This window comes from Dipodomys merriami, unplaced genomic scaffold (assembly GCF_024711535.1).
Source record: "Dipodomys merriami isolate MVZ:Mamm:240054 unplaced genomic scaffold, mDipMer1.0.p SCAF_13, whole genome shotgun sequence".
Lineage (NCBI taxonomy): Eukaryota > Metazoa > Chordata > Mammalia > Rodentia > Heteromyidae > Dipodomys > Dipodomys merriami.
The window spans coordinates 39,310,591-39,335,698 of NW_027202604.1; the positions used below are offsets into that span (position 1 = coordinate 39,310,591).

The following is a 25,108-nucleotide window of genomic DNA, read 5'->3' on the forward strand; positions in this document are numbered from 1 at the left end:
CAACACTGTGCAGTGGCCCACCTCTACCAGGACCCCGGCCAGCTTCCCACAGCACCTCTGTGCATGTCCTCCCCTCCCTCCTTTGCCCAGGTAGACCAGTGCCTGGCATGCGCGCACACACACACACACACACACACACACACACACACACACACACACACACACACACACACACACACACACACACGGCTCACTCCCTGAGCCCTAGCCAGCCAGCAGCCTCTGGGGGGTGGGCACTGTCTCACTCCATATCTCATTCTCTCCCGAGGCTGGGAGGTCTTCAAGGACTCGGCTGGGATCCCATTTACCCCCCAGATCCACAGCCTTGGCCCCAAGACGCACTGGAGAGGGCTACGCGGCTGATAAACAACCATCTGGACCAAAGCCACCCCTAGCCCCTGTCCATCCCACGCTGGCCAGCTGGGCCCGGCCCCTCACCCGCAGGCAGCTGTACATGCAGATGGACATCCAGTTGGTGAGCATCTTCTCCACCACCGACTCGGTGCGCCGCAGCATGAGCTTGGGGTTCTTGGAGGCCGAGGCGTCGATGAGATCCACCAGCAGCTCCTTCATGATGCCCGTGTAGTACTCCAGCTTGCCGTGCAGCGCGATGGTCAGCAGCGAGGCCAAGCTGCACCTGTGGCCCGGGCGGTCAGCACGGCTGCCCGCCGCTGGCCTCGTGCACCCCGGGAGGAATGCCAGGGCCAGGGGAGGCGACTGTCACCCGGCTGAGGGGCTGGGACAGCCCTCGGATCCCCCAGGGACCCCGCAGTCTGACCTGTCTCGCACTGCAAAGTCCTTCTGCTGCTCCAGCGCGTGGACGAAGATGATGAGGAAGTGCTTGTTGCTGATGAGTGAGGAGAACAGGCTGACGCCCTCCTCCATGCTGGGCCGGCGGTCCTCGGGAATCTGCCGAGGGCTGGCGTGTGAGTGTCGGGCAGGGCCGGGCCCGGAACCCCGGGTGGCTGCCCGATGCCCCCTGCTCCCCTCAGGCACAGGACTGGACGGGGAGAGGCCCGGCAGCACTCACCTTCCACTCCCCCAGCAGCGGGTGGGTCTCGGGGGTGGGGGAGCCGCCTGGGGAGCCGGGGGTCTGGGAGGGCAGCACGTAACGCTCTTCGTAAAGAGAGGAGCACTGCGGGGTGGAGCCAGCACCCCAGGGTCACTCGACATACAGAACAAGGCACCAACAGGGCTGCGCTACACAGGGCACGCAGATGCCTCCCAACACTCCCGGGAGGAGGCCCACACGGAGGAAGCAGCATGGACCAGGGTTGCACCCAAGAAGGCACAAGACTGAGAAGGAAACTGAAGCAGGGGATATTGTGGGGATTGCAGCTGCAGACGTTCCTGTGTGAGTGTGGCCACACTCCCAGAACCCCAAGGACAGAGCTGGGGAGGGACCTGGCCACCATCACAAAAGCCCAACAGGCAGGCAGACGGGGTGGGGAGGCCGGCCAGCCGCCCCGCCCTCTTGGTGGGGACAGTAGGTCCCACAGAGTGGGGGGGGGCAAGGGGAAGGGAGGGGGCAGCTGGCTTCACTGCAGACAGGCATCAAGTGAACAGAGAAGGAAAATGGGGGGATGGGGAGAAGCAACACCCCTCTTCCTTGGCAGGACAGCTCTGGAGGAGCACAGGTTCTGCCCTGCCCCAGGGCCGCCCCGTGAGGGAGATGCCGAGGGACGGGGCTGACCTTGGGGAAGAAGGTGCGGGTCACGAAGTGCCTGTACTCCAGGAAGGGGATGCCCTGGCTGCGGTTCAGCTCCTTGGTCAGGTCCGTCATGTCCGTCTGCAGCTCGGCAAAGCCTGGACGGGCAGGTGACCACCTCAAGTCCTGCTCCAGATGGGAGAGGCCAAGCATGCCCACCCGTGCCCTGCCTCCCCGGTACCTTTGCGGATTTCCTCTCGGATCTGAGACTCCATTTCCTCCATCTGAAGCAGCGTCTTCTGCCAGTAGCGCTCAGCGCGCCGGCTCTTGGTGCAAAAGACAAACAGGGCTGTGGGCAGCAGAGAGGCAGCTCAGACCTCCAGAAGCCTCTGTTGAGGCCTGCTGGGCCAGGGCCTGGGCTCTGGCTCCAGAGTACAAGGTAGATAGCTGTCCTTGGCCCTCCTGCTCCGACAGGCCCGGGACACCGGACCGGCCAGCAGCACACGCCCCATGTCCCCTTAGGAAGACACATGGCATGTAAAGTAGTGGTTAGCAGTAGTTTTCTCTTGAAACAATTAGGGTGGTTTGTTTTCTTCCTGCTTTCTAGCACTTTCCATTCCTCTCTCAATGGCCCTGTGTTGTCTGTGGATTAAGAAACTAAATAGTGAGCGTCATTACAATGCTGCTGTAGGACAGGGGAGGGTATCTGATCTGTATGGACAGCTAGGAAATGCGGAAAGCATGTGGGTACGGCGCTATGTTCTGCCCTGTTAACCCTTCACTAACTGCCCTACTTTTTTTTTTTTCTTTTTGCCTGTACTGGGACTTGAATGCTAGGCCTGGTCACTGAGCTCCTTTTTGTTCAAGGCTAGCACTCTACCACTTGGGCTACAGCACCACTTTTGGCTTTTTTCTGTGATTAATTGGAGATAAGAAGCCACGGACTTTCCTGCCCCAGCTGGCTTTGAACCACGATCCTCAGATCTCAGCCTCCTGAGTAGCTGGGAGCCCCAGTGCCCAGCTTCCTACTGCTTTTTAAAACTCAGGATCTTCGGCTTGCTGTGCAGGAGCTCTCCCAATAGAGCCATGCCCCCAGTCCTTTCTCCAAATTTTATCATTGGATATAGTCACTAAAAAGCAAAGCCTCAGGCAAACACCAGTGGCTCACACCTGTAATCTTACCCAGGAGGCTGAGATCTGAGGATTACAGTTTGAAGCCAACTTGGGAAGAAAAGTCTGTGAGACTCTTTATCTCCATTTAATCACCAAATTAAATAAAGCTGGAAGTGGAGCTGTGGCTCAAGTTGTAAAGGACTAGCCTTGAACACAAAAGCTCAGGGACAGTGTCCAGGCCATGAGTTCAAGCCTCAGGCCCAATACACATGCGCATGCGCGCGCGCGCACACACACACACACACACACACACACACACACACACACACACACACAGCCTTATTGGGCTACAGTGCATGTATGCTACAATTCACCATGTAGACAGACCAGTGGATCTGAGTGTAGTCAAACGCTTTGAGGTCATGAGTATGTCTCACCTGACAACACTGTTGCTATCCCAAGAAGACCTGTACCCATTAAGCTCCCTCACCCGGGTACCCGCTAAACTATGTCTGAATTTCCTACTCTAGCTACTTTGTTTAAAATCAGTAAATCTGTGGTCCTTTCTGTCTGCTTCCCTCCCCGCCCCCCGCCCCCTACTGATCAGCAGGTTTTCAAGGCCCATTTATTTCTGGCGTGAGTCAGTAAACTGTTCTTTTCTTTGTTTATGGCTGAATAATATTCCGCTGTCTGGATGGACCATGTTTTACTTATCCTTTTATCAGTCGATAGCCATTTGGGTTGCTCTGCCCTCTTGTCTATTGTAAACAATGGCACTGTCAACATTTGTGCACAAGATTCTGTGTGGATGCATGTTTTCCTTTCTCGGGCAGATTCTCAGGAGTGGAATTTCTGGGCCATATGGCAACTCTATAATTAGCATTGTGAAGAACAGCCAAACTGTTTCCAAAGCAAGCACACCTTCCTACATCACCCCCAGCCGAGCACAGGCTTGCTTTCTCTGCCATGTCTAGTATGATACTTTTGTAGCCATATTTGAACACCTAGGCTCGTTTCCGGAGTGAACTGGAGAATAAGATCCCCGTCCCTGGCCTGGCATTGGGGATCCTCGGCCTGGGCCCAGCCCCTTCGCAACTTCCACGTCTCCGGCCCTGTGGTGCGGCGGGCAACTTACCCACGACAGAGAGCAGCAGCAGGATGCTGCAGACGACGATGGAGACGATGATGGCCGTCTCGCTGCCTCCCAGCTGCAGCGTGGCGATGGTCTGGTTGAAGTTTCCCACCTGGATCTGGGCAGAGGCAGGAAAGGGCTGTGACTTTCTGGAAGGACGCTCTTCTCGCTGGCTGTGGGACCTTGGGCACATCACCTGACCCCTCTGGGCTTCCTCCTGAGGACCCTGAGCGCATAGCGAGGTGATGCCTGTCTACCGTCATGCCCGGGCCTAGCCCAGACACAGGCTGTGAAGATGCACTGGCTGGGGGGAGGCGGGTGGAGGGCAGCCCACAGGGCCCGGCTGCAGTCCTGGAGGACCCACAGCGCTGCCCTAGGGCTAGGGCCGAGCGAGGGTGGCAGTCAGAGCTGAGGATGGTGCACATGCAGAGGAGGAAGGAAGCTCCCGTTTTTGGGGGGTTGGGGTGGGGGGAAGGGGCAGGCAAGGCACCGTGGCCGGGGCCTCATCGGCTCATTAAGAGCCACAGCAGCAGCTTCCATGGCTGAGGAAGCCCAGACCCTCATGGGGGTCCAGAGGGCTCCAGTCACAGACCCTGAACGGTAACTCAGTTCCGAGGGACTCAGTTTCCCTGTCTGTCAAATGGGGATGTGAGGCTCTGCCGACCCAAGCTACTGAAGGGGAAGGTGTTGAGTGAGGCGCACGCGGCTGGACGAGGGCTGCCGCAGTGCACTCACCGTGATGGGCAGCTGGCCCTCGGCCGCACCCAGGGACTCATTGACGGAGCAGTGGATCACCCTGTCCGAGACGATCTGGATGTCGCAGGCCGCCTGGCCGATCTTGACCAGGTACTCGTGGCTCTCGAGCCCCAGACTGTCCTGCTCCTTCTGCAGGCGTGGGGGAGAGCGTCACCAGGGCCGGCGTGGGGCCTGGCCCGCCCTCGGCCCCCCAGCAGGAGCCCCCGCGCTCACGTGGATGACGAGGGTGAGAGGCTCCCCCGGGTGGTGCTTGATCCACCGCTCCCGCTTGGCGGTGGAGAACTGGGGGTTGGGGAGGTAGTCCAGCCGGAAGTGGCCGCCCCGCCGCCCCCGGGCCGGGTCCAGCAGCTCCTCTGCCAGGGCCGCCTCGTCCACGTAGGCCTGCCCGTTGATGAAGAAGTCCACGGGCGCCGAGGCGTTGCTCAGGGCCCCCGGCGATGGGCAGGTGATCACAGTGGCGTTGAGCACCTTGCACAGCTGGTACAGGATGTAGGACAGACCGATGGACATGGAGAAATGGGGGAAGGGTGGGATGAGAAGGAGGGGCAGAGATAGGCAAGGTGCAGCAGGAGGCGGTTCGGTCATTCAGGGCACCTGCTGCCCCAGACCCCACCCCACCTGGGCCCCGTGGCCCTCACCGTGGGCTCGCGGCCGATGTGGTGGACAGCCATGGACACGTTCTGTACCATGTGGAAACGCTCGCCGGCTACGGTGATGGTCCTGCCGCCGCTGCAGGGACAGCAGGACCGTCAGCCCGCTGCGGCCCCGGGGAGCAAGGCCAAGCCTGGGGGCGGGGTGGGGGGGGGCGGCTCACCTGACGGGGCTGCGGCGGGGGCTGATGGAGATGATCACGGGGTTCTGCATGTACTGGAAGGTGAGGTTGCCGAGCAGGCAGCCCCTGCGCTCCATGCGCACGCACACGGGCACGGGCACAGGCGCGGCGCCTCCGGGCACCGTGCAGGTGATGCTGCTCTCTGTGCGCCTGCGGGCAGCGCGTGCGTCAGCACAGCCCCTCCGCCCGCCCCGCCGCCACGCTCTCCCGCTCCCACGGAAGCCCGGCAGCGCCCGGCTGGCTCAGGAGCAGCAGGAGGACCCGAGTGTGGACACGACAGCACCCACTTGCGGAGACCGGCCGTGCGGCTGCGCAGCACTGCTCCGTCCTCGCCGGCGCTGTGCAGGCCAGAGGGCTGAGACCAGGGAGGACCTCAGGCCGGCTGACGCTGGCGGTTCCCCAACTCGGGGTGGGGGCCTGGGGCTTACACGAGCTCCACGCAGGGGTCCGTGTCGTTCACCAGGACCTGCAGCTCGGAGCCCACGTGCAGATGGCTCCCTTGGATGGTGATCCTCGTGCCCCCAGCCTGGGGGCCCATGAAGGGCTCCACGGAGTGGACGGTGGGCAGCTGTGGGAGGAGAACAGGCAGCCAGACCTCAGCCAGCCGGAAGGTGAGAGGGGCAGAGGAGGGGAGCAGGTGGACAAGGCTCTTACCACGTAGGAGAAGCGCTGTCTCGAGTGGCCCTCCTTGGAGGCATTCACGCTCACCACCGACGAGAAGGCACCCAGGGCCGGCCCCGTGCGGCACACGATCCTGAGGCGGGCGGGCAGCAGCGCAGTCAGCGTGGGGCGCCACCGCCCCACACCGCCCCGGCTTGTAGCTGGGAGACACGCGCTGGCTCTGCCCGTGTGGACCAGCAAGCAATTCTCAGCGGGCAACAGCTCCCTGAGCTCCCAGGGGCCGTCCCAGGATGGCTAAACTCGGGCAGCACCCAGCCCACGTGTTTCCACAGTCCAACAGCTCTAGGTCAGGGGCTGGATCCTGAGGAGCTCAGCTGCCTGAGGCTCTGACCTCCCGCCATGCAAGTCCAGCTCACCCTGCAGAATCTCCCACACCCCACCAGGGTACCCCCTAAAAACATTCTCAGAGCCAGGCTCCAGTGGCTCACGCCTGTCATCCTAGCTACTCAGGAGGCTGAGGTCTAAGGATCGCGGTTCAAAGCCAACCCCAGGCAGGAACGTCTGTGAGACTCTTATCTCCAATGAACCACCAAGAAACCAGGAGTGGCGCTGTGGCTCAAATGGTAGAGCGCGTGCCTTGAGCCGAAGAGCCAAGGGACAGCGCCCAGGCCCAGTTCGAGCCCCATGACCAACAACAACAACCCCCCCCCAACCCAAAACATTCTGAGTGGCAAATAAGTGTTGCCAAAGCAAAGCTCAGCTACAGAGTTGGGTTGAGGAGCACAGGGGCTTCCTGGAGGAGGGGCACAGAGTGGAAGGGCCTGGGCCGGGCAGGATGCAGGTGTGTGTGTGTGTGTGTGTGTGTGTGTGTGTGTGTGTGTGTGTGTGTGTGTGTGTGTGTGTGTGTGTGTGTGTGTGTGTGTGTGTGTGTGTGTAAGGCAACAGGGCACTGGAAGGAGCGGGGAGGGGGAGGACAGCTGGGCAGGCGGGACGGGCGCCGGCTGTCACTCACTCCTCTGACACCGTGTATCTGTCAGCCAGCGGCTCACATGCCACACTGCCAATCCACACGCCGTGAGCCACGTCGCTAAGGCGCCGGCCCAAGTTCCTGCCGCGGATGGTCAGCAGGGTCCCACCATCCAAGGGGCCACTCAGTGGCTCAATCTGCAAGGACCAAAGGGGCAAGCAGGGTTGGGAGGGGCGGTGGGGGCGGGCTGCATGGTCACACACATGGGTAGGGGGCTGGCCACCCGATTCTCTGCTCAGATGGGGGTGGGCGCAGCTGCCCATAAGGACACATGTGTGTGCCTAGGGACGCCCCCTGGGGCTGGGGTACCTCCCAGGGAGTTTCTTGGGAGACACAGAAGTCAGATCCCAATGGCCAAGTCTAACCGCAGGATCCTGAATCCCAGGTAGAAGCTGATTGGGGGAGGGTTGGGCCTCTGACCTAAGCTAAGCCAATCAGAATCCTTCTCTGAGTTGAAAACTCAAAGCAGGGGCCAGTGACTTAGTGGAGGCCTCAGCCCTCACTTGCCTGACCACAAGGACCCATGACACCCGGCCGGGTTTCCCCAGGGCCTGCCCTGCCCCTTTCCTCCTGGCACGCGCCCCCCGCACGTCCAACTCCCTTCCTGATCCGTGCCGTCTTCTCCCCACCAACACGGCAGCCCCAGGAGGCAGGCGTCTGCTGGGACCCCGGCCGCGCCCCGTCCACGGCCTCGGGCTGGGTCTCGAGGGGTGTGGGTGGCGAGGGCCAGGCCCTGCGGCTTACCAGGCGGATCTCGGGGGCCGGGCAGGTGCCAGGGGGCGGCTGCAGGGGGCCTCGTGGGCGGCAGCCCTCGCTCCACACACACAGGTGGCCCAGGTCCTCGCGGCCCAGGCACTGGGAACAGTCGGGGCTGCCCACCGCACAGTTGTAGACCTCAACTGAGGAGACACAGGCAGTACGGTTGGGGCGGGACGGGCGGGTCTGCGCAGTCCCCAGGGCCTTCTCCTGGCCCTGGTTTGTGTTGACCTCCGTGGGCCCACAGCCTCGTTAGGGGCTCCTGTGTGCTGGGAGCTGTCAACCAGCGCCAGGCCACAGAGGCTCAGAGAAGAAACCTGTCTGAGCACTCACAATGGGGAGCTGTGCGCGGGGGTGAGACAGTTTTGGGGCCTCCCTACTGCCTTCGTGATGGTACACAGAGAGGCCTTGAGATCCCCCCATACTCAGAAAGGCTCTTGGGAGAGTTGGCTCAACATATATGAGCCCGGTCATGGTGCCAGCCACCCCTTGGGGATGCCACCTCTGCCAGGGCACTGCTGACAGGCTTGGTGAGCCTCCCTTTGTAAGGGACAGAGGGGTTCAGAGAGGACAAGCACGATGCCCAACGCCGCGCAGCTACGGGGGGCACCTCCCGGGGCCTCTGCAGGGACGCTGCGTGTGCGGGGGAATCGGGGCACTTGGGCCTGCGTGGTGCCTGACCCAGGCCCGCTTCCCTCTGGCCATGTACATGTCGGGGGAGGGGGAGAAGGGGAACACCCACCTGTCATGGGGTCAGGGCTGTCCAGAAACTGGGCAGGTCGGCCCTTCAGCTGGAGGCTGAGGACAAACACCTGGCTCTTCTGTGTCGTGTGCAGCTGCAGAAGGAGGAGAAGGTGAGGGCGGGGTGGGAGTAAGGAAGCATCAGAACCCACACAGCCGCCCCCCACCCACGGCCAGGCCCTCACCACTCACCACGACTTGGTTGCAACGGACAACTGACTCGTTCACCCACACGGCCTCGAAGCTCTCCTCCAGCCCGAAGCTGCACTCCAGGGCGGTACCCTGAGGACACAGGGACACAGGGACAGAGGGGGCTGAGAAGAGCCACACTGACTCCTCTCCCCTCCTCTTCCCCCCACCTCGTCAGGCCAGCTCCTGAGCTGACCGTGGGGCCCAGTGTGGGGGAGGCAGGGAGGCACAAATACCAGGCCTCGTGCCCTGATGCTGAAGGCTGCCCCCTACCCAGAGCCTACAGCTGGGGCCTCTGGCTCAGCCCAGAGGCTCAGCTCCCAGAGACACAGGCCCTCTGGACTTCACTGCCCATTCCCGGCTGCAGGCTCCAGACACTTGTCCTCCCTCTCCCCGCAATGGCCTCTCCAAGCTGGGCCTCTGCTCCAGCCTATGCCTCCTGGGCAGCTGGCATCTCTTCTGCCATCAACAAAACTAAGTGCAGCCTCGAGTTCCAGCCCTGGTGTCTCTGCTCCCAAAGGTGCATGCGTGTGTGTGTGTGTGTGTGTGTGTGTGTGTGTGAGAGAGAGAGAGAGAGAGAGAGAGAGAGAGAGAGAGAGAGAGAGAGAGTGTCAGCGAGAGAGAGGGGCTCTCGTCCCCGCCAGCCCTGTCTCTTCACCCATTGGGGAGAGGCGGGCACTGAGCCCTGGCCTGCAGGCACCACGGACAGCCAAGGGCTCAGCTTCTACCTCACAGAGTCAGAGGTTCAAATCCCTTCACTTCCTAGCTGTGTGACCCCACGCACGCCGCCCCCACTCTCTGAGCCTCACTCTCGGACCTGCACGATAGGAAGGGGTTCCCCCAGCCTGCAGGGCTGCCAGGAAGGCTGGAGAGCGTGCACGTTAGGGGTCTGCACGCTAGGCGCCCCATCCTGCTGGGGTGGGCGTGCAGGCCCTGCTCACGTGTCTGGGACAGCAGTGGGCAGGGTCCGTTGCTGGGCCGAGCCCCGCTCTCTCCAGAGCGGCATCAGCACCGAGGGAACCGACTCGGGCTCTTCCGGAGTCTGTCCCTGGTACAAGGGACACTCGGATAACCAAGCAACGCCAGCCTCCCCTTTCTTTCTGGGGTGCCAGCATAGGAGCAGATGCAGTAAAGCGGTAGCTGACAGGTCAAGGGCCATTTTGTCCCAGCCGGGCTGAGCTGCAGCTGGGTGCATGCGCTAGGGCTGCCAGGGTGGAGACTCAGAACACCGCCCTGGGGTCCTAGAAGCAGGGGTGGCAGGAGGCTGGTGACAGAGGAGAGGAGAGGGGATTTCTGTGGCTGATGACAGCAGAGACCTCCGGTTAATGCAGTTAGGATCTGCTAGGGCCGGATCAGGGCTGGGACCTCCAGACCCAGGGCTCTGGGATGCAGGAAGGCCGAGCGCCCTTCCCACTCACCCCTGCTCGGTCTCCAGCCTGTGCAGGGCGGAGCCTCTGGTGGAGGGGGAAAGGCAGCCCCACCTTGGCCCTCACAGAACCTTTCTGATGCATCCCAGATGCCTGGCACGTGGCCCCCGCGTGTGATCATCATCACGGGCCTCAGTTCCCGTGACAGTGACAGATGCATGTCCCTGGGGCTAGCACCTCTCCAGGGCTCAGCGCTGCTTCCTCCCAGGAGGGACCTGGAGGGCCGTGTCTCCTCCCCAAGGATAGACAAGGCAGCTGGACGCCAGGAGCTCCAGGGCTGGCCTTGCTTTCCTCTGCACACGGGGAACTGGGGACAAAGGCTTCTCCATGGTCCTCCAGGGCAGACGCAGGGGACACGAACCAGCCAGTGGCCTCCACCCCGCGGCCACATCCAGTGTCTCAGGCCAGCCAGCCAGGATGGGACGGGCAGAGCAATGTCTGGAGCTCGTTTCCATGGCCTGTGGTGCCAGCTAGGGGCGGGGCCCATCCTGCCTGAGGACCTGTGGGGTCCCCTGGGGCTGGCCCGTCTCCCTTGGCTGCTGTCCCCTGCTTCCCTCCCCACCCTGCCCCACCCCGCTTCCATGCAGCCCGAGCAGAGCTTTTCCCAAATGGAACCAAAGGTGGAGGGGGGAGGGATGCAGAGTGCATGGGAGCGGGAGAGCTGCTGGACTTCACTGGGGACGGCTGCTGGCCCGGGCGGGCCCCGCTGCCCCACCCCCACCCCAGCCGGGCCTCTACTTACATGGAAGGCGGCAGCACTGGTCACGGGTACCAGGATGTCCCGGGAGCCGCCGGTGGGCACCGGCGCCAGAGACCTGGGCAGGATCTGGGGGCAGTCCTGGGGGCTCTACAGAGAGGCAGGAGATGGGGTCACGGGTCATTTCTGAGGTGCTCCACAGTCCTTGGGTCTCAGGCAGCCTGGCCGTGCCCAAATCCAACCCTCTGTCCACACAGCCTCACCCGACCTTCATGCCTGTCACAGGGTGGGCTTCAGTAGCCCTGCTCGATGGATAGAGAAACTGAAGCACAGAACCCCACCCAGTGGAGAGCTCTGAGTGATCGCCCTGCTGAGCCTGGAGACCCCAGAGCGGCTGCACACACATCACACCACAGGGCCGGACTGCGGTCCAGGGCCCTGCTCCGTCCATGACCGGAGAGAGAGATCAGGGCCAGGTCAGGCCAGGAGGTACAGCCAGCCTGCATGCACCTGACGCCACCCGGCTGGCCAGCACCCAGGATGGGCTGTGGAGGCCGCGCTGAGTCTTTCTCATCACCAAGCGGCGTCCCTGCTCGGCAGCTCACTGTGCCACACCGGCACCGGCACTGGTCCTCTCCCGCAGGATGGGCTTGTTTGAGGGAAGGCCGCTGGCCGGTCAGCTCCGGTCCCCTGCAGAGGCTGGCTGTGCTCCATGCTGCTTGTGCGGAACGCCAGGGGACGTCAGGGCCCACAGCCGTGTTTCTAGTTAGGCTCTGACCGGCTGCCTGGGCCTCGTCAGGGCCCAGCATCTCTGTCCTCTGCTTCCCCTGCACTGGGGAGGTGGTCACAGCAGGGCAGCAGTGGCGGGGGGGCGGGCAGCTCTCTACCCATCTCACTGCTGCAACCCAGGACTGTGAGCAACCACTCTGCGGAGTGAGCCACAGCCATCTTAACTCTACCATCCACCTCCATGCCAGACCTGGCCCGTAGGGCACCCCCGGCCCCAAGGCCACGGGACCTCAGCCCACCCAGGCCTCGGCCAGCTGCTCAGGTGTGGAGGGGACCCAGAGCAGCGCAGTGAGACGCAATACCAGGCCCCCGCCCCCCAGACCAGAGAAGCGGCCGCCCAGCTTCCCAGGCCCCTGCACGCCGGACCAGAGACGCCGGACCAGAGAGGCGGCCGCCCAGCTTCCCAGGCCCACACAGGACCAGAGAGGCGGCCGCCCAGCTTCCCAGGCCCGGTGGGGGGGCGGGGGGACCAGGAGCTGGCCTGCGCCGCCGAAGCCATCTTGGCACCCAGAGTGGATGCCAGCCTGCCCAGGGCACCCTCCCAGTGAGGCCAGCAGGCCCCAAGGTATGACTGGAAGCCCCGGATCCAGCCGTTCCTGAAGGCCCCATCACCCTGCAGCTGGGTCATTAACACGTGGTCCCGTTGGGGCTGGAAAAGGTGACAGGTCTCTCTCGCTGGAAGCTGGGGCAGGTCGGGGGCCCTGGCTCAGAAGCCACAGCTGGGCATGTTCAGGAGCAGGTGCGGGGGTTGGGGGGGACAGCAGGTGAGCTCCATCTAGGGCAACGCCCAATGGGGGCAGGGGCGAGCGGTGGGAAGCCCAGGCTGAGCTCTTGGGGCTCACACATGGAAGCGTGAGGCCCGGGGTCCCGACCCCTGGAGCAAGGGTGGGTCTGTCCCAGACCGGCTCAGCCCACAGCCCCCCGGGCTCCTGCCACCAACCCGCCCTTCCTGGGCCCTCGGCTGCTGGCGCCGGACCACTGGCACAGACTGGCCCACACCAGCTTCTGACTCGGGCCACCTCTATCTGCTCTCCTGGCTTCCTGTCACGTGGCCCTGGAACACGAAGACAGGGAGCCCACCTTCCCCACCCCGTCCACGCCCCTCGGACTCCAGCTCCTGTGTGACGTGTGGCGGCATCCTCGTCGCCTCCCTGGGGCAGGATGGACTGGCAATGGGAGGCCAGTCTCGGAGGCCCCCCCCCCCCGTGCCTCCCCGCTCCTGAGGGGTCTGGGAAAGCAGCAACTCGGCTGCTGTCTGCTCAGAAGAGCTGGCGCCTCCACAGCTAACTGGCACTTAATCAAATGCCAAATCAAGTATGGGGTCAGAGCTTCACACAGGCCCGGGGCGGAAGCTGCCTCGTCTCCTGCCAGATTAGAGTAATCCTCTAAGACAGCCCCGCTCGCGCCCAATCCCAGACTCGGAACGCCAGACTCAGGGAAGAGCAGGCTGAGGGCGGTCAAAAGGCAGCATCTCCCGGGGGGTGAACTCTTAGGTAGTTACCAAAACCCAACCCAGAAGGCCCCTCTCGAAAGACAGCTTCCCTGACCCCTCCGTGAAGGGAGGGAAGAGCACAGGCAGAGAACCCAGCGGAAGCCTTTTATTGAGCACTTTCTATGTGCCATGTATGGAGCTGAAGCCTAGGGGAGGAACCGGCTCTGCACTCTAGCCCTGAGAGAGGTCCCATTTTACAGATGGGAAAATAGGCCCCGAGAGGCTCAGCTACAAGTGAAAGCTGAGGCTCAGGGTTTGCGAGCCAGAGGGCAGAGCTGTACTAAGAGCTCTTCCCAGCACACAGAGGCCCTCGGTGGCGCTGAACGGCTGAGTGGCCGGGTCCTCCTGCCCCCCCACGCCCAGGCTTTCTATTGTGTGTGCAGGCCCGGGCTGGGAAGAGGACATGCGATCCAGATGTGATCCCAAACAACAGAGCCAGAGTCCCGGCCGGACCCCAGTTCCCCAGACCCGCGCCCAGGGCTGCGGTTTGGCGCCTCCCTTGTGGTTTGGCCAAAACCCTCCCGGGCCTCTCCAGCACCGGCACCAGCACTGATGCGCACCTCTGGGCCGCGCGAGGCCGCTGCCGGCTCTGCTCGAAGTAGGCCAGGGGTGAGAGGGGGTCAGGCCCAGAGCCCCGGGGCTCCTCCTCCACCCCTGCTGCTTGGCACCTGCTCCAAAGACAGCATGAGGAGCGTCTGGACAGGACGGGGCGCCTGGCGCAGGACCACTGGCGAGTGGGCGGGGCATCCCTCCCCAGCCTGGAGCCGGGAGCTCGGGGACCCACAGCCCTGACATAACAGACTCTGGGGGCCCAGCCCGGCTAGGTCTACCCGAGCTCGTGGCCTTGCACCCCACCCGGCACGCCACCCACCTGGCAGCACCGCGCCACCCCTACGTTACAGAGCTCCAGCTGTCCCTGCCCGAGGTTGGGGAGAGACATATGGCTTTTGTTGTTTCATGTGCGTGCTGGAGATGGAACCCAGTGCCCGCTCGGTGTGAGGCAGCGGTCTGCCGCAGGGCCGGGCCCAGCCCGCCATGTGCAGCGCCAGAGATGAACGCTGCGCAGCGATCTCATCCCGACACCCTCAGTGGCAGGATGGGCAGTGCCCTGTCCGGCCCCAGGTCAGGGTGAAATCCAGCCCTCGGGTACAAGGCACAGCAGGGCGGGGAAGGCCAGGCGCAGCCCCTCACCCAGGGACAGCCCAGCACCACAGGCCACGGGGACACTCCCCCAGCTCCGTGTCTTTGCCAGAGGGATCCGGGTTCAGGGCCCAAGCCCAGTAGCTGCCAGGTGGGGAGAATGAAGCAAAGCTCTCGGGGATGGCTGCCCTGCACAGCTAGGGAACCGAAGTACAAAAGGAAAACAAATAGGAGTGGCGGACGGGACAGCAACAGAATTACAGCTGGAAGAAGAGGGCTACACGTTCACCCCAAATGTCAGTGCTACGCTCGGGTCTTTGGGGGGAGCAATCAAAGATGCGGGCGGAAGCGGGAAGCAGTGGGTGGGACCTGCTGTGTGGAGCCGGATGTCAGGAAGAAACAGACACCCTCTCAGCTCTCACCGTTGCATAGAATCTGACAACAGGCAGACGCAGAGGAGGGCACCCGGGGCGGCTTACCATGGGGTTGGGTGAGGCCTCGCATCGAGACTGGTTGGAGACACAGGTGTGCTGCTGTGCACACCAGAAGCAGGGCCATGGTGCCGACAGGCAGCTGGTGCAGCTGGAAGAGGAAAGGCCCATCAGAACCTCCCTCCCCCTCCCAGCTCGCTCTGCCCTGGGATGGGGGAATGGGGGGACGGAAGGCCAGTGCCAGCCAAGGGGTCCTGCCCATCCCCAGAGCTGTTTGTTGGGAAGGCGTGCGAGGGAGAAAAGTGGGAGCCTGTCTCTGGCTCCGAGGGGCCGATCCGCTGTCAGCACCTTTTCCTCCCAGGTGTGTGCGGGAGACCGAAGGCAGCGCCCAGAGGGTGCAAAGGGACCGCCCCCCCACTCACGCTTCCCGGGGCCGCACATGTCCAATGCGGCTGCAGTCATAGATGGTGAAGTTGGCTGTGACGATGCTGCGCCCGTTGACCCTCAAGGCCATCTCCACAGTCACGTGATCTGGAATGGATGAGGGGAGGCACATGGGCGAGGAGGTCCCCACGGCCCCAGCTGTGACGTCAGGAGCCCCGCATTCCTCCTCCTGAGCCCCCCCCCCGCGCCCCACCCTATCCCACTCACCTTGGGCGTCAGGGAAGGGCGGGAAGTGGGCCTGCGGCAGCAGGTTGCAGTAGGCCAGCTGGTGGTCATAGGCGGGGCCCGGAACCCGGGCCACCGTGCGGATGTCCCCTCCATAGTCACAGGCCATCTCCATGCCGCTGAGGCTGGGCAGGCCGCCCGAGATCTGCAGGATCATGCCCTGGGGGGCAGAGCACTCTCAGTGCACCGACCCTTACAGCTAGCCTCCTAGGGCTGAGGACCAACAGGAGTCTGCCCTACCCCGGGAGTCCCCGGAGGGAAGTGAACTCAGCCCTGAAGGCTGGGATCTTCTCCGTGCCTCAGGGCCTTTACACCGAGTTCCCTCAGCCAGGACTGTCATTGCCTGCCCTGGTTCTCTTCCTCCTTTACTGCTCCAAGGGCCCTCAGAGCTGGTCCAAGTGTGAACGCTGGCCCTCCCCACCCCTCAGCCCCTCTCTAAACTCCTCCCTTTTCCTCCGACGCCTGTCGTCACCCTGACACTCCCTGGCTTCTTCTTGCTCCCCTAGGAGCGCGTCAGTGCTGTCTTGCTCCTGATGCACACCCAGAGTTTACGTACGGATGGTCTCACTGCCGTGTGAACGGATGAGTGAATGAACGAATGGGAACCCACCCCAGACTACGCAGGGGGAAGGCAAGCGAAGAATCCTGTGGTAGAACATCTTGCGGGAGCGCACAGGGACACACGCAGCTGCGGGGTGCCCATTGGCCGCCCCCCTTTCCCCCAGGGGATCGCGGGCGTGCACGGCGCTCACCGGGTACTCCTGACGCACGTTGATCTCCGCGGGCAGCACGGTCATGGAGGGGCAGCGGCCGGGGCCTTCACTGGCACTGGTCCAGAAATGTGGCTGGCTGGAGTTGGCGCAGTCCTGCTGCAGGGTGCACCTGCGGGTCCGGCACGGTCAGGCCCTGCGGCCCCGGCCACCCTCACCCGCCACGCCCGCCGTCCAGTCCTCACCGCGTCTCCAGAGCGCACCAGCCGCAGTAGGCGTCGGCAGCGCCCACGCAGTCCCGGCAGGTGGCGTGCGCCTCGCACGCTGCGACCTTCACCCGGGCCATCTGCAGGCACAGGAAAGGCCCGCTGAGCGGTGCCAGCCTGCCCACCCGCCCAGGAGGCCAAGGCTTAAACAAGCTGGGGAAACCGAGGCTGGGAGCTCTGGGAGAGCCACGGGAGAGACGAGGCCTGGCCGGTGATCATACACAGGGCGGGGAAGGGCGGGGTAGGGCAGTGGCAGAGAAATGGCACTGTGCAAATGCCAGGCTCAGCTTATCTCGGGCACTGTGTGGCTGGAGCCCCTTACCTGGTGTGAGGTCATGAGGTAAAGGTAGCCAGGGTCTGTGGGGTCAAACTGCATGACGTGATGCACGGGTTCCCCGTAGGCCACGGTCAGCACGCGGCTGCTCACCACATGCATGGTCTCGTTCAGGTTCACCTGCAGAGCACCGTGGTCAGGCCGGCTGCCTGCCGGGGAGGGGGTGGGGAGGGGGGCAGACTGGGGCCCTGGAGGGGGTCTCGGACACCCCTCCTGCTCCCGCCTTCCACAGGCACAGCAGGAGTCCAGAGGCGCCCGCACGTCCTTTCTCCACCATGAAACCCTCTCCCCCACTCTTCTCCAGCTCCTCCCTGTGAATATAGGACTGTGGTACAGTTTCCAGAACCTTCTCAGGTAGACTTTTTGGCATCATGGCTAAGAGCAAGGGCTTGAGTTTGCATTGGGGTTTGGCATGGATAAGCTACACAGGTGCACGCAGCACCCGGCGCGCGGTGCGCTTCCTCTCTGAGCCTCGGTTTCCCGAGCTGAGGAGGCAAGGATGGTCACCCACCCCACCGGACCGCGAACCCCCTGGGTAAGAGGATGCAGAGCCACACGGAGCCGCATCTGGGCCACGGCGGAGGGACGGGACAAGTGTCACAACACGAAGCCATCTCAGGGCCAATGCAACAAATCCAGGCCTGTCAGACCCCAGAGCCCAGAGCCCAAGGCCGAGGCTGGGGGCCAAAGGCCCAAGAAGGAAAGGAGCCCAGGCTCCAGGCACCCGGACACTCCAATAGCAGAGACCCCTCTGTGTGTCCCCTGAGGACTGACAGCGCCCGGCTGAGTCTTGTCACATTCTGTCCCTTTTTATCTGGCCCAACACGCTGTCTGGTCAAGGCCCTGCCAGGCCCTGAGCTGGGACCAGGGTAGGACCAGTGGTCTAGTGAGCTCACAGGCCGGGCCCTGAGTGTCCTGAGCCCCGGCCTCCTTCAGAGGTCTTCAGAGGCTCCCTGAGGCTTATGAAAGCAACTCATGGAGGCATCTGAGGCCCCGACGATCCACTCCCCGCTCCCTCACCCCCACCAGACACGCTGGGAGGCGGGGAACAGGCCCAGGCTGAGCTCTGGCCTCGCAGGTGTGAGGCCCTGGGTTCCAGCCCCAGCCCCGCCAAGGTAAATCAATGAAGCGCCCCACCCTGCTGCGGGCAGAGGCCAGTGGCCGTCCCCCCAGCGTGGCGTCCCCTTCAGGAGCTGCCCCACCTCAGGCGTGGGGGTGGGAAACCAACAGGGCAACACCCCCTGGCCTCCCCGGGAGGAGCTGGGACCAGCAGGTGCCTCATAATGGCCTGCCACAGGCAGTGGAGGAGAGGCACTGTCCCCAGGTCACACGGCGGGGCACGGCACCGCCACCCTCTGCACCCGACACACAGTGGCCACCCGCTTTCCACCACGGAGGAGCTCACAGGCCCCGGGCCAGCTCCGAGACCCCTCCGTGCGTCCCCTGAGGACCGGCCTGCCCTGCCCAGGCGTCTGCTGGGCAGCTGAGAAGATCAGATTAGCGGCTCTGAGTCAATTAGGCCGAGGGCCTGGTGCACGGGTAGAGATGGCCGAGCGGCCAGCGCTGCCCACCGCGAGTGGTTAGCAGTCCTGCCTTGGAGTGGGAAACGGGGTTCAACCTTCCTCTCGAGCTCCAGGACACACAGGGCACAGAAACTGGGGTGGTGGCCAGCAGAGGTGGGTCGGAGATGGGATTGAGGACCCTCAGTCACAGCTTATAGCCCTTAACAGATGGGGAAACTGAGGCCCAGGAGGAAAACGTGCATTTGCCAGACAGTGGCAGAGCAGAAACATGGTGGCAGGCTGGGCCTGGAGATGCAGGCGAGAGGCCTCGCCGAGCCCTGCGTCTCCGTGCCTGGGCGGGCCTCCCGCTGCCACGGGCCTCCCGCTGCCACGGGCCTCCCGCTGCCACGGGCCTCCCGCTGCCACGGGCCACGGTGGAGCAGCAGACGTGGCAAGGCTGGAAACCATCAGCGTGGTGTGCACGGGACCAGAGGCGGCCGGGCAGCCGTGTGCAGACCCCTCCCGCCCCGCCGCGCCTACCTTGAGGAGCCTCCCGTTGGCAGTGCCCAGGAAGACCACCGTGTAGTTGTTGATGCTGGCCACGGCCACGGCCGTGAGCCCCGGCGCCCGGAACACGGGCGAGGCCTTCAGGGGCTGCAGGATGGACAGCGGGTGCTGCAGGTGGGCGGCACCGCAGTCGAGCTGCTCCGACAGCAACTGGAGAGAAACGGCAGGTCAGACCTAGGCTCCAGAACTTTCTCCGGCTCCCTGCCTGTGCAGCTGGCCGCATCTCAGGCCTCTGCTCTGAGCGGGGGGAAGGGGGGAGTCTTGTTCCCGCTTGGCATCCCCAGCTCTGAGCTAAGGCTCCAGTACCAGTAGGGCCCATCCCCGCCGCAGGCTGTGCCCTGGCCTCTGCTCAGGTCCCGGGGCCACAGGGTGGGGACTGGAGGAGGGCATGGCGTGAGGGCGGCCGAGAGCTGGCAAGGGACTGGTGGCCTGACCCCGAAGAGGCCGGGGTGGCACAGGGGCACGTGCCTGTGGTCCCGGCTGCTTGGGAGGTCGATGCAGGAGGATCGTCTCAACCTGGAAGTATGAACCCAGACTGGGTCGTGCAGGGAGACCCACACACATCGGCCAAATGTAAGCAGGCAGGGCAGAGGAGGCAGGTAGCCACCCGGGCTGTGCCTGCTTCAGCTTACCAGCTGCCTCCAGCCTGAGCACCGCCCATCAGCCCTGGCTGGCTCCGCTCCTCCCGCCAGGCTCACCTCCCCCCCCCCCCAGCCAGGCTTCCTGGAGCCCCTCCATCCTCCCCAGGCACAGGGGCGTACCCCCACACCTGCCCTCATCGCAGGTGGGCAAGCCCAGGGCAGCCCAGCGTCACCTGGGCCCAGTGTGGCCAAGGCTCTCCTCCCACGCAAACCGACCCTCGGAGGGGGGGCCAGGCAACCGCAGGGGACCCTGCCGCTGCTGCCTCGCCCCCGTCCAGGGGCCTGAACAGGGCCCTCAGAGCTGCAGAGAAGGCGCTCAGGGAAGCCCTAAGGCCGCACAGAGCTCCAGACTTCCCCTCTGGGCATGCTGTGCATGGAGCCACTGGCGCCAAGCACACACAGGTGCCCGGATAGTCTTCATAAAGGGGTGAGCAGGGGTGTCCCTGGGGTGGGGGCCTAGCCCAAAGATCAGAGGGTGTCTGGTCCTCCCAGAGGGGGCCGGGGGGAAGGCTGGGGCCAGTCCCTGCCGGCCCCCAGCCTCGGTTTTGACTGTAAAATGGCACGTGGACAGCCCGCCCTCTGGGGCCTGAGACCCTCGCTCTGCGGTGACTGCTAATCTCCTGACTATAAACCAGCTCTGGGGCCCGAGCACGGCTCAGGGGTTAGGGCCTGTGCTCAGCACACACCGGGCCCTGAGTTCTGTCATTGCCACCAAATCAACCAACCAACCAACCAACCAACCAATCAGTAAATACAAAGGTTGGGGGCAAAGCATGCCCACTTCCACTTGGACCTCAGTGCCCAAAGCAGGCCTTCAGGCAGCCATCTTCCTGTTCAGACAGCGCCCAGCCCCTCACAGTCCGGACCCAGGTTTGTTCCCCATATTTCCCACTTCTGAACATAGCTGCCACATGAATGCCTTAAAAACTTCCAGTAGGTTCCAGAACATGTGGAATAAATCCTGAATCTCAGCCCGCGCTGGCCTGCTCTGGCCATCCTGTCTTCTTCCCACCCTAGCCGCTCTTCTGACCCTCAGTCCGCACAAGCCCGTCCACCTTGGGGCCTTGGCCCTGGCTCTTCCCTATGGTTACCCAGCACCTCCCTCCCCCCATCTGTGGAGACATGCTTAACCCTGAGAGTCCCGGAAACTGTCTACAGAGGCTGTGTTTTGTCCCTAAGCACGGAACATCAGTTCCATGTTCAGTGTGGCTCTGCAGAGTCTGGTTTTAGTTCTCATTGGTGCATTCCGCAAACCTGAAGAGATGCACCTGTGACAGCTTATTTTCTAAATCAGATGAACAATAACTAATCACAAGAAAAAACAAGCAGGGCAGGTAGGGCACACCTGTAGTCCCAGCCACCAGGGAGGTAGAGGCAGAAGGAAGGCCGATCCCAGGCCAGCCCTGGAGAAGCTACAGGATCCCAGATCAAAAGCAAAATTTAGAAAGTCCACCACTGGTGGCTCAGGTCTACCGTCCTACCCAGGAGCCTACTGTGGAGGACTGTGGTTTGAAGCCAGGCTGGGCAGAGAACAGAGACTGCTTCTCCCAAATAACCAGCAAAACAATAACAAAAAAACAAAACGGGAAGATCAGAAAGATCAAATGGTAGAGCACCAGCCCGAGCAGGCAAGAGGCTGCGTTCAACCCGGCACCCCACAGTCCCTGCCACCCGCACACCACACAGCTGCTCTTCTTTACACGGCATTGGGGATCCTCAGTTAACTCTTGTTAAGTGAAGAACGCCGCCATCTCACTCACGGCCGCACTGGGGCTCTCTGGTGTGGCTGAATCCACTCCGCCACACGCCGGCCTGCTCTTCAGTGAATGACGGTGGTAATGTTAGTGACTCCAACCCAGCATGGTGGCCCAGGGACACTGAATCTGATGACCAGGACTGGGTGGGCAGCACATACTGCATGGAAACGCTGGACACAACCCACGGGAGGAGGGACAACATGAGGTTTCATCCTAACAGCAAGCAACTTACAACCTCTGAATTGTTTCTAGAATCTCCCATTTAATATTTGGGGACCTTAGCTGACCAAGGGCAAATGAAACGGTGGAAAGAGAAGCCACAGATGATGGGGGGACCCCGATGTCGGGGAGGGGGGACCCCAGGACCGGCTCCTTCTCCTTTGCTGGAAGCCAGCAGCGGCAGGCCGGAGGTGGGCGCTGGGCCAGTAGAAGGGGCGACGAGGCAAGGCCAGCCCGCAGGCAGAGAGAGGGTGGGGCTCGGCTACCCACGGCAAGGAACGCGTTTCCTGCAAGTTATATAACTTCGCTCCACTGAATATGGATTACTTGCGTCACTAAATAATAAGTTGTTTTTAAATTAAAACTGCAAACTGTGGAGGGGATGGGCTCTGGGAGGAGAGATCTGGGGGCCCTGGATGGCATTTGGGGGTTTCCTGCTCTGAACCTCCTCCGGAGGCCCAGTGTAGCCAGGGTGGGGGTCCTGGGACCAGCCAGGCCGCGCGGCTGGGGGGGGGGGGGGGATTTGCGGCCAGAGCAGCGGGGGAGGGGCCGGGAATGCTCTCGCTGCTATTCTAGCTGCAGCCCTGACATTCACAGCCATTAAATCTGTGCCGAAGGAATTTTCTAAAAAGCCTTTCCCCCAACTTTTTTTTTCCTTATCCTAAAAATAAAATCTAAAAAAAAATAATAATAAATTAAGGGAGAGAGCTGTCGGCTGTGCTGGGGGCTGTAAAGCCTGACTGGACGGAAGCTGGGTGACTAGACCCCAGGCCCAGGCAATTGGGAAATGACCCCCTCCCCCCTCCTCCCCCCCCCCCCCCCCCGGCTCCCAGTAGGAACTGTTGGCCCAGGAAGGGGACACGGCCCAGGCCTGGGGACGGCAGCCATCCCAGGTGCCCAGGACACTTGCTCTCCCATGGGGTCGCACTCAGTCCTTTCCCAGCCACCTCCTTCCATACCGCATGGGACAGCAGGCCCAGTCTCCCCCCCCCACAGCCCAGCCCCTCTGGTCCCCAAGGGTGCGCTGGTCCCCCCCTCATCACAGCCTGGTACCCGTCTCGGGTCTGGCGCTCTAGACCTTCTGACAGGACCTGCCAACCGGAGCCTGAAGCCCGGCCTCCCTCCCCCTGCCCAGCTCTAGCCCCTCCAGATCCACATTCCCCAAACACTCCCTGCACCTCTGCAAACATTCCCACAGCAGCCAGAGCCCACCCCCTCCCCCAGACCACTGAGCCGCAAGCACTTCCTTGTCACCCCAGCCCCTCTCCACCTCCCCACGGCTGCTCCAGGTGTGCCCTGAGGCAAGCTTGTAGTCAGCTTCCCAGATGTGGCCAAAACAAACCCACCCAAACCCAAACTAACCCCTCCCTCCCCCCTCACTCGCCGGGCTGGCCACCACTTCCACATTGATCCCGGTGTAAGGTACGTGAGTTTCTCCAGGGAGAAAATGTGCTCTGGGGAAAACGCTTATTAAATTTTGACTAAAATGTGAATGACTGTATTTTCCAGCTTCCTTCCTGAGCAGAGTGACAGTAATCTAACTGTGCCCGGTATTAAGGGGAGGTGTAGGTTGACAGGTTGCCTACTGTGTGTAGGATCAAAGGAGAGGCAGGCTCTCAGACCTGGACAGCAACCGGCAGCTAGGTTTGGTTCCCCAATGAGCCTGAGTTTACCTCTCTCTAAAATCGGCCAACCAGTGTTCACCGATCCCAGCTCCCTGCTGAGGGCAGGCTGGCCTCTCTCCATCACGCTGGCCGCCTGCTGGGGGTCGGCTCAGCTCTGCCCACTCGACCACTTTTACTACCAACTGGGATTGCACTGGTTCCCTCCCGCCCCCACCCCCCGGAAGCCAGCTGGAGGGGAAAGTGCGGGCACCCGGGCCTCACATCCTGCCTGTAGACCCCCCTGCCCCAGGTCCCAGCGCTTCTGCAGGTGGCACTCATGGGCAGCAGGCAGCGTGCAAAAGCCACGGTTCTGTACCAAGCCGGTGCCCAGGGGCTCTGGGCAGAGCCGCCAAGCGGAGCTGGCGTGCATTTCATTTTTGGTGGCTCCTTGACACCAGGAGCTTGGCACGAAAGGCAACGGGGGACCCTGGAGGCCCCGGTAGAGTGAATGGGAAGTAATGCTCCAGTGCGGGCCTGTTTGGACCAATGGGCCGCGGTGATGTAAGAGGCTGGCGATGGGGCGGGGGAGGGGAGCAGGAACTGTCTGTACTGTCTTTGCAATTTTCCTGCAAATCGAAAATTATCTCGAAATAAAGCAATTACTTTCATAATAATAAAAAAAGCTGTGTGTGTGGAGCACGCCTGGGAGTTCAAGGCCACCCTGTGCTACACCGCAAAGCTATAAGACAAAAACCAGGGAAACACAAATCCTGAAAGCCGACCTTGCTGCTCCCATAAACCTGGGCCTGGCTCCGGGCCCCCAAGGCCTGGCTCAGGGTGACCCTGGCCCCCATGGCCTGAGTCCCCGGCACATGGGGCCTTGTCTCCTTCATGTAGGGAGACGTAGGGAAAAGACAGGGACCAGGTGGAGCTGGGCTGGACACACAAGTGGTCAGATGGATCCAACGGGGTGATTCCGGCAAAGCCAGTCTAGGAGAAAGGACTCTGGACCCGCGGGACGGTGTTGCCCTGGCAGGGCCCGCCCTCCGGGCAGCAACTGTCCACTTTGCCCGCCTCGCTCCACCCCTTTAGGGCCCAGGGCAACGTGTCCAAGGTGGTCACATGCAGCCAACCTCCACACCCCGGCTCTGAGCCCCAGCCTGAGGGTAAACTGAGGCATGGGACAAGCCAGGCGTCGGCTATGTGCCGACCCTGCGAAGGAGGCATGGACTTGGCTCTGGCGAGCACCCCCAGCGGAGGGAGGAAATGGGTCCCAGTCAACATGGGAGCTGCCCGTCCCCTCCAAGGATGACAAGACACTTCTGCAGAGGGCCGGCACCGCACAGAGGGCCAGCGGCCCCCTCAAACACACAGCACAGCCGTTCCCTACCTGGCCCCAAACTGCCTAGACCTGCCAGATAAACAGAAAAAGGGAAAAGAACACAGCACCTCTGTAGATCATTCCAGAACTTCAGGGAGGTCCCCCTGGAGGAAGGGGAGGGGGTCTCAGTCCCAGGGTCCTGAGTTGACAGAGACAGCTGGACACCCAGGGGAGCAGCCAGCCCCACAGGGCACAAGCCCTTCCCCAGGGAGCAGCAGGCCAGGTCCCTGCTGCCGCCCGAGGCCGGGACCAGCGTCTCTCGGCTGCCCACGGCCCGCCCTGCCATCCTACAGATGAGCAAACCGAGGGCCCCGCTGCGCCAAGCCTCGAGCTCTCTGCGCTGTGAGGCTGCCCTGCGCCCCCTGCCCACCTCCAGGAGTGCGCGGCTGGCGGGGCCCTCCAGCAGGCTGCGCGGGGCTGACACGCAGCGGCACTGCCCCGGCCCCAGCACACATCACAGCGGGGACAGCGGAGGCAGCAGCACCAGGCAGTGGTGAGCAGTTGTCTGCTCCCCCACAGAAAGGAAAGGAAGCTGGGAGGGGAGGGGGGCAGGTCCCCTGGGGGGCCCTCCATGGTCAGATCCACACACCGCTCCAGGAAACTCAGTACAGGGAAGGTCCGGCTAGAAAGCTAGAGAAACTGAGGCCCACTGAAGCCCAGCTACTCC

General features: G+C 62.8%; 1 protein-coding gene across 1 annotated transcript in view; it reads right to left on the reverse strand.

Moving 5' to 3' along the window:
* Positions 1 to 25,108, reverse strand: part of LOC138824831 (plexin-D1) — a 37,882-nt gene that overhangs the window by 5,589 nt on the left and 7,185 nt on the right. Inside the window, exons 2-25 of the mRNA XM_070019181.1 lie at positions 18,813 to 18,989; positions 16,759 to 16,890; positions 16,416 to 16,516; positions 16,213 to 16,342; positions 15,443 to 15,620; positions 15,214 to 15,322; positions 14,840 to 14,942; positions 10,985 to 11,089; positions 8,819 to 8,908; positions 8,628 to 8,721; positions 7,874 to 8,028; positions 7,115 to 7,266; positions 6,136 to 6,235; positions 5,910 to 6,049; positions 5,464 to 5,631; positions 5,288 to 5,378; positions 4,863 to 5,126; positions 4,629 to 4,778; positions 3,897 to 4,011; positions 1,890 to 1,997; positions 1,694 to 1,806; positions 1,031 to 1,135; positions 779 to 909; positions 439 to 637 (exon numbers count right to left, since the gene is read on the reverse strand). Coding sequence (XP_069875282.1) covers positions 439 to 637; positions 779 to 909; positions 1,031 to 1,135; positions 1,694 to 1,806; positions 1,890 to 1,997; positions 3,897 to 4,011; positions 4,629 to 4,778; positions 4,863 to 5,126; positions 5,288 to 5,378; positions 5,464 to 5,631; positions 5,910 to 6,049; positions 6,136 to 6,235; positions 7,115 to 7,266; positions 7,874 to 8,028; positions 8,628 to 8,721; positions 8,819 to 8,908; positions 10,985 to 11,089; positions 14,840 to 14,942; positions 15,214 to 15,322; positions 15,443 to 15,620; positions 16,213 to 16,342; positions 16,416 to 16,516; positions 16,759 to 16,890; positions 18,813 to 18,989 — 3,210 coding nt within the window. The remainder of the gene's footprint in view (positions 1 to 438; positions 638 to 778; positions 910 to 1,030; positions 1,136 to 1,693; positions 1,807 to 1,889; positions 1,998 to 3,896; positions 4,012 to 4,628; positions 4,779 to 4,862; positions 5,127 to 5,287; positions 5,379 to 5,463; positions 5,632 to 5,909; positions 6,050 to 6,135; positions 6,236 to 7,114; positions 7,267 to 7,873; positions 8,029 to 8,627; positions 8,722 to 8,818; positions 8,909 to 10,984; positions 11,090 to 14,839; positions 14,943 to 15,213; positions 15,323 to 15,442; positions 15,621 to 16,212; positions 16,343 to 16,415; positions 16,517 to 16,758; positions 16,891 to 18,812; positions 18,990 to 25,108) is intronic.